At 41.1% G+C, this 11,928-nt stretch overlaps 2 protein-coding genes across 2 annotated transcripts in view; one reads left to right on the top strand and one right to left on the bottom strand.

The window, feature by feature from the left end:
• Positions 1-6,241, bottom strand: part of LOC103474042 (prolactin receptor-like) — a 15,209-nt gene extending 8,968 nt beyond the window's left edge. Inside the window, exons 1-2 of the mRNA XM_017307740.1 lie at positions 5,930-6,241; positions 3,228-3,309 (exon numbers count right to left, since the gene is read on the bottom strand). Coding sequence (XP_017163229.1) covers positions 3,228-3,309; positions 5,930-6,211 — 364 coding nt within the window. The 5' untranslated portion in view covers positions 6,212-6,241. The remainder of the gene's footprint in view (positions 1-3,227; positions 3,310-5,929) is intronic.
• A 1,131-nt stretch (positions 6,242-7,372) lies between these two features.
• LOC103474027 (complement component C7-like) lies at positions 7,373-11,919 on the top strand. Its single transcript, XM_008424739.2, has 8 exons — positions 7,373-7,651; positions 7,725-7,777; positions 7,865-7,940; positions 9,760-9,901; positions 10,185-10,329; positions 10,427-10,565; positions 11,175-11,303; positions 11,388-11,919. Exons 1-8 carry the CDS (start codon positions 7,616-7,618, stop codon positions 11,697-11,699), a joined length of 1,032 nt encoding a protein of 343 aa, XP_008422961.1. The 5' UTR covers positions 7,373-7,615; the 3' UTR covers positions 11,700-11,919.
• Positions 11,920-11,928: the final 9 nt, after the last annotated feature.

The raw sequence follows: 11,928 nt of genomic DNA, 5'->3' as shown, positions 1-11,928 counted from the left end.
AAAAAACAGCTGATGGCGGAGCCGTCAGCAGATCTGCAGTAAACATGTTTACGCCTTGATTTATTCCCCCAAAGCTGCCAGCAAGCTATTTCAGGGCGCAGCACCACATCCTGCATGCATTTCCATAAATCCAGATGAGCTTCGTGTCCGCTGGGGCGCAGGAAACATTCACTTAGCGGACAAAGTCATTCATTAATTATCAGGCGGGACGCGGCGTACTGGCCGGCCGCTCCGTGTTAATGAGCAGGAGTTTTGGAGCCCGTGGGAGCCGCCATTATGCCTTCAATCGGGCCAAGAGGTCATTTAAAGCAAACATTCAATGTGCTCCAGCAGGGTTGCCAGGTTGGACGAGTTTCTACTGAAGTTGTTTGCTGTCAAAATTGGATCTGGTTCTGGTCAGAATACAAACAATGTTTTAAAATGTCAAGCGTATAAATGCAGTCGATGACTCAAAGCAGTGGTTCCCAAACTTTTTCTGCCCCCTCCCCCCCCATGGATTACGACTTTTTGGGGGGTAAAATGAGTCTAGGTAGCTGAACATAGACAACAACATCAGCAGCCTACAGGCTACTTAACAAGCTTAAGATGCTTTATTGATATTAGCTAGCTAGTCATCTTTTAGCCAACTTTACCTGCTTCCAACAGCTTCACTCAACAGTCTGTTAGTTTGGGGGAAAACTGTGAAAAGCTCTTTGCGTTTTGCTGCCATGATTCTAACACAAACCTGCGTAGCTCCGCCCAGCAGCAGCAGCAGGTCTTTCTAAGGTAAAAACCCAACGCACACAGCGTTTTTTGTTTTTTTTTCATTAAGACGCCCCCCTGCAATGGCACGGCGCCCCCCTAGGGGACGCACCCCACACTTTGGGAACCTCTGACTTGAAGCATACATTAGATTTTTTATATCTGAGTATTAGAGTCACGCAAAGAAAATAACAAAAAATGGAACCATGAGAAAAAAAGTTGTATGAGTGGAAATAATATACGGTTAAAGTCATAAAAATTAAGAGAATAAAAGTGTACTATTATTAGAATAAAGTCATAATAGTACAAGAATATAGCCGCATGGTAATAATGTTTAAATAATACAAGAGTTAAGTCAAAATAATGTCACAAAGTCATAAAATTACCAAAGTAAAGTGAAAATAATGAGATGACTTAATTCTCATCTTATTTTGACTTTACTTTGGTAATTTTATGACCTTATTCTTGTAATTTTACTTTTTATTCTTTATGTTTTTAATACYCCAACATAAACATAAATCCTGTGCTGTTGACGTGAGTTTCCTTATAAACTGAGATTTGCGGTTTTCTCTTGTGTTTGGTGTGGAATCTGTCATTCAGATCTGGCAACCCGTGTCCCTCTCCAGGGACAAAACCTGGCCGGAGAATCTGCTTCCTGCACCGGATCGACTCAGCAGAACAAACCTCATGAATAACTGGAAACCCTTCTGCTTTCCCTCGCAGCCTGGTCTCCTCTGTCACTTTTCCCTCCATTTCAAATCAATCCTGCTGATGTTTTTCCCCCCCAACAGTCGAATCGAACCCGTTTTGTTGCKGTTTTAATGAGGTGAAAGTGTCGGGCAGGAAGCCATCAGGGAGCACCAACAAAACGGGACTGTGCAAAAGAAAACAGCAGGACCAGAACAAGTCCAAACAAAGTCTGAATCAGACCGCCTGGCTGGGAAAACTCGGTCCGGTTGATTCGTAGAAGCAGAACCTCTGAGGGCTTCGACATGGATGGAAAAGTGGAGCTATTTCAGTCGACTCAYTACTTCAAAATGTCCTGCAGTGAACTCTGCAGCTGGGAAAACTGGAGGCTGCACAAAAAAAACTTCCTTTTTTCTGTCTTTATTCACTTCATTCCCGTTTTTAATTTCATTTTCTGTATCTGAGCTTTTAGTTTCTTTTTACGTTTTTTGTTCTGGAAGGCAGGAAAGAGCTGAACTTAAAAAGAAAAAGCTTTTGTTTCCAATAAATACGTTTWAAAAATACACAAAAAATATTTTATTAAACTGAAAGTTTACAAAACARCCAAGTAAATGAGAGCTTTAGAACGTATCTGGAAAAATTAATTTCAGGGAAGCTAAGTGCGCTAAATGTTTGTAAAGTTAGCAAAAATGCTAACGTGCGAAACATCTACCTACATAGTCGTCAACCAAAACTGAAACACGCGTATTAAACTTTATTCAACCGAAAATGTAGAAAACCACCAAGAAAATTAGCACTGGAGAGTTGTTTAAGCATGTTAGCGCTTTGCTAWCGTTAATGATAGCATTTAGCGCACTTAGCTTATCCCGACTTAATTCTAAACCATGGATAACACTGTTAGCCAACACAGACGTCAAACTTTATTCAACTACAAATTTACAAAACATCCATGTAAATTAGCATCTCAGAATGTAATTTTTAGGGGAAGCTAAAGTGTGCTAAACGTTTACAAAGTTAGAAAAACGCATAAACATATAACTACGTGAAGAATTTAACAGTTAATAACCAAAACTTCAACATTTGTGACCTTTAATTCAGCTGAAAGTTTACAAAATTAGCATCTCAGAATGTAACTTAGGGGAAGCTAAGCAAGCTGAATGTTTTCAAAGTTAGCAAATGATTTAAATAAAAGATTAGCGATGCTGTTYGWGCATMATTTGGAGTTATGTCCACTGAAAAATGTGTGAATACTGAACATTTATTGGGGTCAGCGGTCCAACGTGTTCATCAAACATGTCTCACTTTCTGAAACGACTCCAGTTTYGCTTCCACCACCAACTGGATCTCGCTTCGCTGTCGTAGAAAAGTCATTTCAGTTTCAGCGAAAAGTCATAAAACATGAAAACCAAACCCAGAGCGCTGCACTGTTACGCAACCAAACCAGATGTCCAACCGGCCCTAAACACTCTCTGCAGACCTCAGCTGAAATGTGAGCCATGTGTGAAGCGTCTTTCTGGACCCAAACCGGGCCCTTCGCACTAAACAGCTTCCCATTGTTTTCCCGCTCCGCAGAATTCCTGGTAAGCCACTTCACCAGAAAGCCGCTGGCTCTCTCTCTCTCGCTCTCTCTCTCTCTCTCGCTCTCTCTCTGCGGAGGCCGCGCATGTTGTGCAACACGCATTGTGCTCCAAGGCTGCAGTTCTACTGACTTAAAGAGACGATTTGTCCTGAAAACCCACCGAGGAACAAACCAATCAGAGGACAGGAAACCGTTCGGACCTGAAACACGGAGGCCGTACCTGCATCAGGTTCCGACTGGACGCCGAAGACGTGGAGGAAGAGGAGGAGGAGCAGCGCCAGCGCCGCAGACGTCATGTTGATCTGCGATGGAAACATGAACACAGTCAGTTGGTTCCACCCAGAAAACCCACAGAGATAAAACCGTGACGCTCGTTCTGCACATAAATAACGTTAAAATTCCTCCCTGAGCCTCGTTTAATCAAACCCTGGTGCGTTTGGGGGATTTCAGGATTTATCTGCAACATTCTGTCCCCGACTCAACAAACAACTCAGAGTTTTCCTCTTCAGTGAACCTTCAATGGGCCTCCAGGTCCCACCAACACGCTACAAACCTTCAGGTACGGCGGTGGAGGCATCATGCTGGGGGACGGTTTGGTTAACATGCTTCTAGAGTTTCAGACGATATATTAGCTAATAAACTGTTAGCTGAAGCTTCAYACATAGATGTTTATACAAATCAATCATAATTAAAATTAGTTTTCTGCAGAATAATCACAATTAAATAAAAATGATTTATATAAAACAAGTGCATAAATATTTTGTCACGTTTTAGAAATAATTTTGCAGACAGACATTAAAATTCTCTCTTTTTGCCAATTTTTGCTAATTTACTTTAGCATTTTATCCTCTTTATAACAGAAAAGCTTCCGGTTTATGTTGCAGAACGTGAAGCTAAACGAATCATTTCTCATTTGCTTCATGTTTGCTGTATAAAACTATTGTAATGAAACTTGTTTGCTGCTGAAAGTCGACTTTAAAAACAGGAGAGGTTTCACTTTTACTTCCAAAACGAGTGTGAATGTAAAGCAGAAGCGACAGAAACTGAGCCGCTCCCCGTTGGCCACCTGCCCGGCAGCTACATGTGCTAATTGATTTCTTAGAAATCACATCATCTAATCTTTGAGTAAAGAAGTCTATCGGACGGGTTTATTCACCGGTTTCTTTCCTAGAAAGAAACAATTATCCGTCCTTCCAGGAAGAAGCAGCCGAGTCCTGGCTGGCATCTGGATGGCCTAGTCCAAACAACAACAGTTCAGGGTCACTCCACTCCCCAAAGTTGTGAAATCCACCAGCTCTCGTTTCCGAGGCTTTTTTTCTTTTCTCSCCTTTCTGGAAAGTTTCTGAATGATGTCATCAGAGAAACTTACTGAGGTTCTGATTTAACATGAAAGTCAAGAATTTATCCACTTTAATGATCACATTTCTTTCTTTCACCCTTCAGTGGGGTCAGGAGGTGCTGGTTCCCATCTCCAGCTAACGTTCTGGGCGAGAGGCGGGGTCACCTGGACGGGTCGCCAGTCTGTCACAGGGCAACACAGAGACACACAACCATGAACACACACACTGACACCTAGGGGCAATTTGGACAGACCAATTAACCTGACAGTCATGTTTTTGGACTGTGGGAGGAAACCGGAGTACCTGGAGAAAACCCACCATGCACAGGGAGAACATGCAAACTCCATGCAGAAAGACCGGGAATCGAACCCAGAACCTTCTTGCTGCAAGGCAACAGCTCTACCAACTGCTCCACTGTGCAGCCCTCATKATCACATAGAAACATTAATGAAGCTGCAAATTATGATTAACATGAATATAACAGCAAATGTTAGCTAGCTTTGAAAACGTGCTGCCGTCTGTGAAACAATGTGATGGTTTCACATCGCCATGCCAACCCCTCCTGGATCAAAGTCGTCATTTCTAACCTTCATCTATTCACTTTGCAACTCGTTTAATAAAAGSTCAGTTTTCTTCTGGTGCTAATCTGCAGTTTCTTGGTTCCTCTGCTGCTCTGATGCCAACGCCTCGCCTCAGTGGCTACGTGCCTGGAGCTTCGTTTCCAGTTTGCTCATTACGTCAACCAGTTGGAAGCTCCTGTTGATCTGTGTGCATGGAGCACATCCATGTTCCCTCTTATCGCTCAAACCTCGTCCATCAGGGTCTTTCACAGAAACGCTTTTATTTTCAGCTGCAAGGTGCAAATTGAGATGGGGGACAAACTTCAACATGATCTCAGTGGAGACTTTATTGCATGTCTGCAGATGTTTCTGCAGGATTTCCAGAGCTTTTTATGTGAAATGTTTAGTTTTGTGCTACTTTTTACAATATAGATGAGTTTCGTCTGGTTGAATAAGGTACTAAACCAGAGGGAGACGCGCCTTAATGCTGTCAAACTCAAAAAATATTCCACATTTTTCCAATTATTCAGGTGAATGCATTTACCTTCATGTTTAATTTCGATCGTATCTGAAGAAAGTTTTAAAGAATGAAATAAATGTGTTTGTGCTTCTATCTCTTCTTTTTAAATTAATTCATGTTTGTTAAATGTTTATTTTTACCCTGTGATTAAACAGTTAAAGCACACATGTAACATGTTACAAATATTAAACAACTAAGGATAAAAATACTGAATGTCACTTTCTAATAAAATATCAATTTTAAAGGAAAATTGTCCAAATTTGGAGAGGGAAAAAAAACATAAAATAATAACCAGCCAGTATTTAGCCGTTAAATCTTCCCACTTTCAGTCTGTTTACAGTGTGAAAGTCCAACTTTTTCCCCCGTTTCTCTCATTTCAGCCTCATTTTTAGGAAATGTGYCAATAAATCAGCATTAAGCTCCAGCAGAACCAGCATAAACCGCGTTTAACACGCTTAAATATTGTTTTTTACGGAGCGCAGATGAGGATCCTGGTTCTTACCTTGCGCACCAGCCCGCAGGTCTGACCCCGGAGAAGAAGCCCCCCCGCCCCGCCGTTCACCCGCYGCTGCTCCGCTCCCAGTCCCGGAGCTCCCCGGGGGGGTTTCCTCGATACACAAACCGACACAAAGGCGACCAAACACGGGCTTAAACTCCCGAATGGAGGCGCCGRCAGCAGCTGGAGGTGGTTCCCCCGGACGCAGCTGTCCTCCCCGCTGTGTGACAGACACCGTGTGTGTCGGTATGCGGCGCCACAGCTGCGATAAATACAGAGTGGCGCCATCTGCCGGTGGAGTCTGGCTACAGCAGGGGAAACGAGGCGCATGAGGGGACGGAAAAGGAGGAAAATTGGTAACAAAAAGCGCAGAAATTCAGAGATTAAACTCAAGAAATTTTCCAGAAAAAATTACTAAGTTTTAAAGGTCAGAAAGTTTTGACTTACGGGGAAAGGTATTTATAGCAATTTGTTTAGAATTTTCAAACTCAAATTCAACATTTCTGAGTTGTTTGACAGAAAGTTACTTTTTCCTACCGTATGTAATGGACCTACTACACTGTTGTACTTTTCATACAATGTTTTCCCTGTGAAYTATTATTTTTTTAAACTGTCGTTACTGCAGACTGAACAATAAAACCCACAACAGTCCAGGTACATTTGGAAAGAAAAGCAAAACTACTGGAAACCAAAAGAAACATTTTTAAATTGAATGTAAAATCTTTATTAAAAGGCGAAAACAAACTTTAATTCAGTTTCAGTTAAGACTTGATTTATTTCCAATTCTTTTCATTTGTGTATCAGATTTTTGTTTACATTTTCAGTTAAATTTTTTCAGTTTCAGGTTATGTTTCTGRTGAATGGAAGTCCATTTCTGCCACGAATGAAAAATAAAAGTACAAAAGAAGGTCACACTTGCAAGTTTTTGTCACAATAATGAAAATAAAAATCAAGTTTTAAAGTCATAATTATGAAAATAAGTAATAATTTTCAGTTTTAAAGTCACGACTAGGAGAATAAAAGTTAAAAAAATAAAAAAATGTGTTGACTGTTTCCAGTCAAATGTCAATGATTTCTGGTATTATTAAGGTGAGTAGATTCTGTGTCTGATCTTTTAGCCTACTTCATGCTGTCAGTCAGGCTCTGTTTAAGTGATTTATTCACTTAAATAGTAGCTGGTGACACTGAACCACAAAATATGATTCATTCCCAGCTGTAATTACTTTTTCACATACAAACAGGGTTRATTTGAATAGATCTGAGCCTTAATAAATAATATTTTCATTAGAAAACACTGAAAAACTTGTTGGATGTGAATATTTCCCTCAGTTTTGAGCGTTTGCCTTTAAGCTGAGGACGTTCTTAGTCCAACCACTAGGTGGCGAGCTCAGCAAGATGGTTTATTACACTTTATTCAATTGTAAAACAAAGAAACAAACTAATCGTGTCTTCTCTCGGTCRACTCCTTCRTGTATTTCATGATCAGAGCAAACAGGATAAATAAACTGCAGTATTGGACASGAGTTTCTCTCAACCTCTAGCAGAGTAAATAAATCCAGATCATTTCAGAACCAGGTCAGTTTGGACCTGGCCGTTTCAAACGTTTCTTCACTGAGGGGATTCCTGAACTCGGGGGAGTGTTGAGAAATCCTGCTGCTGATAAACGAGCTGAGCGTTGCAGAGCTGGAGCAGATGAGGAGGAGAAACTCTGACCAGAACAGCATGAAGGTAAAACCCAGAAAATTCACCATTTACCACAAATAAACCACATTTAAACTCTAATAAACCTTCCTGCTTSCAGCTGTGTCTGGTTTCTACATTAGCGCTGTCACTTACTCTGCTGTCACCAGTTTGGTAAGAGTGACGTGTTTTACCGTTGTTTCAATAGATGCTGCATACTTTAGGGTTGCACTTTTAAATAAATATTCCTTCTTTTCCCAGCTGTCAGCAGAGAGTAAACTGTAGATGGGGACCTTATGGAGGCTGGTCTGAGTGCGACGGCTGCTCCCGTACAAAGGTACCRCAAACACAACACTTTGACTCACAGCCATGAACATTTTACTTATTTATAGAAGAGATAAATACATTTATTCATTTTTTTATGAGAGAACAGGGTTTGCATAGAGAAAGTAGAAAATATTGGAGACAATTGARGCACAAAAATAATCAGCTTAGCTCATGATATCTTATTTTATATTGTTATTCAGTAGTTTTAWTTTTATTTYATCCGCTTTAGYTTACATTWCCATATTTATCTTACATTCAGCTCTTTACATCCTCTTTTAACTTAGCTTACATTAGCTTAGCATAGTTKATCATATTTTGGATTTACAAATCCTATTATTTATATTTTATCTAAACTTCACCTAGTTTATTTTAAAAGCTMAAGTTACTTAGCTTACCCTATCCCATCTTATTTTAGCTAACTSTTGTRTATTTTTACTTTACCTTAGCTTACCAGGTATTAGCTTAGTAAGTTAGCATGTCTAAGATTGCCATAGCCAATTTTATTGAATCTTGATTTAATTCCCTTTAGCTTAGCGAAGATTTTATTTATGCTCAAGATGTAAATGACAACACAGAAACCTTGACACTTATTTTTATTTTAGGCTTAATTTATTGTATCTTTGCTATTATGTAGTTGGCAGATTTTTTTCTCTATGTTGACCCAGATTATTACKCACATTGTTGCTGTTTTACCAGAAACAGCTCAGTTAGAGCAACACCACTGACTTTTGGCACCGTTTTCAGGCCGTACTCCAACCCAAACAGGACAGAGTTCAAATGAAGCAACATTTCTCTCTACTGTGAAAATATTTCAGGGAGTTTGATATTTTTTCTGCAGTAAAGTACAAGCAAGTCCAGTTAATGTGACTTGTAATCAGTACAAAAATGTTTTTGCTGCCTTCGTGAGAGATTTAACTCTTTTTATTAATTATTGTTAACTGGAACATGCAACCATTAAAATTCACATTTTGGATAGTTTTATATTTACATTTGGTTCTCAACCGTTTATAAAAACAGCCTGAGTGTTTAAAAACAAAACGCCCCGCCGCTTTCCGTTTGTAACGTCACAAATCAGCAGGCACTGCCCCCGGCCGAGCAACCAGCCCGTTACCTAGCAACCCCCACGAGCTCCACCCGTCACCTAGCAACCCCCACGAGCTCCACCAGTTACCTAGCAACCCCCACGAGCTCCACCCGTCACCTAGCAACCCCCTGGGGCTCCAAAAAGGCAGAACTGACCAAACTAAAATCACATTATCTAAGAACAATTTTGTGGGGAAAAAATATTGAACATGTTTTGTTTGGCCAATAGATCATGAGGTGTTCAAACTTTTTATCAGATGGGCCAAAATAATCAAATCAAAAATAAGAGAAGAAAAAAGGACAAAAAAAGATTCATGGAGATTTTGCGCGCTGAACAGTAAACTAAGCTACAATATAAAAGGAAGGAGTCCACTGTGTGACTTTTAAAGATGTCCACTGACAATGATACAAGTTTTGTTGTTAATTGTGAGCAATAAAAACAAGATTTATTGAAAACTATATAACCAAGTTTTCAGTAAAAGTCGATGTTGGTGCATCAAAGCTTGGATAGATGTGGTCCTCACTAGAAAATACAAAAAGTCTGGGTATTGAATACTTTGTGATGTAGCCACCTTTTTACCATTAATAATAATTTTTAAAAAATAATTAAATTGGTATAATATTAAATTGACAAAATCAGTCCAAACGTTGAACATTCCTGTTTTCCAGAAACCTGSTCAAGAAGCAGATATGCCACCTTTAGCCCAGTAATTCAATGCGTTTAACATCTGGACTCTTTCTTGCAGGTGCGGACTCGTCATGTGGAGGCGTACGCTCAGTTTGGAGGGGCGCCATGTTCAGGAGACGCCACCGAGACGCAGGCATGCGTCCCACAGAAGACGTGTCCCCTGGAAACAGGGTGTGGCAGCAGGTTCCGCTGCACCTCTGGTACGTCAAGATCCAAAGTCAAACATCCAACAAAGTTATTATAGAAAACTAAAASCAACRAAATAACAAAAACWGAAATTTAGAAAACACTTTGGTTARCTGGACTAAATAAAAACTGTAATTAATGGGGAAAAACTTTAACAAACTATATTGTGTGTTTGTAAAACTAAGACATAAAGTTATAGATGTAATGTCCTTTATTTTTGTTTGTGAATCTATTAATGAAATAAAACTAAACTCTAATGACCCTGATGAATGCAAAACCGCTCTAACTGTGATGCAGGTCAGTGTATCAGCCGATCTCTGGTTTGTAACGGAGACCAAGACTGTGAGGACGGTCTGGACGAGCGAAGCTGTGGTCAGGACAACAGCCAGTACTCCTGTGATCTTATCAAAACGCCTCCAAACGCCGACCTCACCGGCAAAGGGTGGGAACCTCAGAGCTTCTGAATCAGGAAATGTTTCTAGACGATGATCTGTCACCTGTTACCACAGATGAGGTCGCTGAAAGCATTTCTTTCACAGATTCGACGTTCTGACGGGGAAGCTGAAAGCTGGTGTGATCAACACGTTTAGCTTCGGAGGACAGTGCCGGAAAGTCTTCAGTGGGAGCCACAAAGTGATGTACAGACTGCCACAGAACATCCTCAGGTTCAACTTTGAGGTGAGTAAGTGAAGAAACCGATGGGAGTTGAATCTGGTCCAAACTGGCAACAGCACGACCAAAAGTTGAAGTCCAGTCCATCTGCTTGGAAAGTCCACTTCGTTTGGGGACTGGTGAACGCGTAATCCAACCAAAAACGTTAACTCTGTCTCTGAAGTGAACTCTGGAGCGGTTCCAATCAATATGTGAACAACAAGCGGACCGTAGACCGCTCCAGTGCAGGGCATTCTGGGTAAATACAACCAAAACCAACATTCTAATCAGRAGACTCGTGATCCTTTATCAAAGTCTAACAAGAAATCCTCCCACTGCTAAAATCTGACACTACTCCATTTTTGTTCACATTTTGTGAAGAAGAAATTTCTTCTTGTCTTCTTTTGAAGCTTTTGTTTCTTTCAGTGGCTCTTGATGCAGCGCCCCCAAAGGCGAGGAGGGGAACAGGTTTTTTGAATAGTTTGGATCATGTGAAACAGCACAATGTGAAGCGAAYKGCAGCAGCTGAAAATGTAACAAATGTTGCGGCTTTGGTCTCGAATATGAACGGACTCTACTGGACTATCAGGGTGACAACATCTTTGATGGAGCTGAGATTAACCGTTTGTGCTGCAGGTCCATGTGGACAACGAGGAAAGTGACGAGTCCTATGAGAGCGCCTGGTCCTACGCTCAGCACATCCAGTCCAACGCCTGGTTCGGACATGACCGTCGGACGTTCCACAAAGAAGCCACAGACAATAAGGTGACCGATGACCAGACCAGAACACTTGAATCTTTGGGTTTCATCCCATAAAATCCCTTCCCAATGTTCTCCGGTGTGTTTCAGGCTTACAGACTTCTAGTCCTGAAGAACAGAGTGGAGTTGGCCCAGTTTCAGAACTCTGCCCCCCAGTATCTGACTCTCTCTGCAGACTTCTGGAAGGCCTTGTCCTCGCTGCCGCTGACCTACGACTACTCCGCCTACCGCCAGGTGCTGCAGACCTACGGCACACACTACATGTCTGAGGGGTCACTTGGCGGCGAATACCAAGGCTTGTTGGAGTTTGACTTTGAGGCCCACACTTCCCACAGTAAGGACACRACGAGTGAATGTTGTTACAGGATAACAAATTTAGAAGGAGAACATGGTTGTCCATGACCCAATGTTCAAAACTCAAACACTCCAAAGGGGTTAAGGTCAACAATTAATGGTWTAGTCMAATAAATCACCACACAGATTTGACCGTGGCTTAATCTATGACCAAAGTACCAAGCTAAGAAAAGGTTAAGACTAATGACAGACTTTCAGACTAGCTGTCAATGTATTGTCTAATTCCAGGGGACAAAAGTCTAATCCAAGCTGGTGAGGTTCATACAGGTGAGGTTCA

The sequence above is a fragment of the Poecilia reticulata genome, linkage group LG12 (assembly GCF_000633615.1).
Source record: "Poecilia reticulata strain Guanapo linkage group LG12, Guppy_female_1.0+MT, whole genome shotgun sequence".
NCBI classification, from domain to species: domain Eukaryota; kingdom Metazoa; phylum Chordata; class Actinopteri; order Cyprinodontiformes; family Poeciliidae; genus Poecilia; species Poecilia reticulata.
The sequence above is the reverse complement of the archived record's forward strand: the minus strand, read 5'-3'. Positions and strand labels throughout refer to the sequence as shown.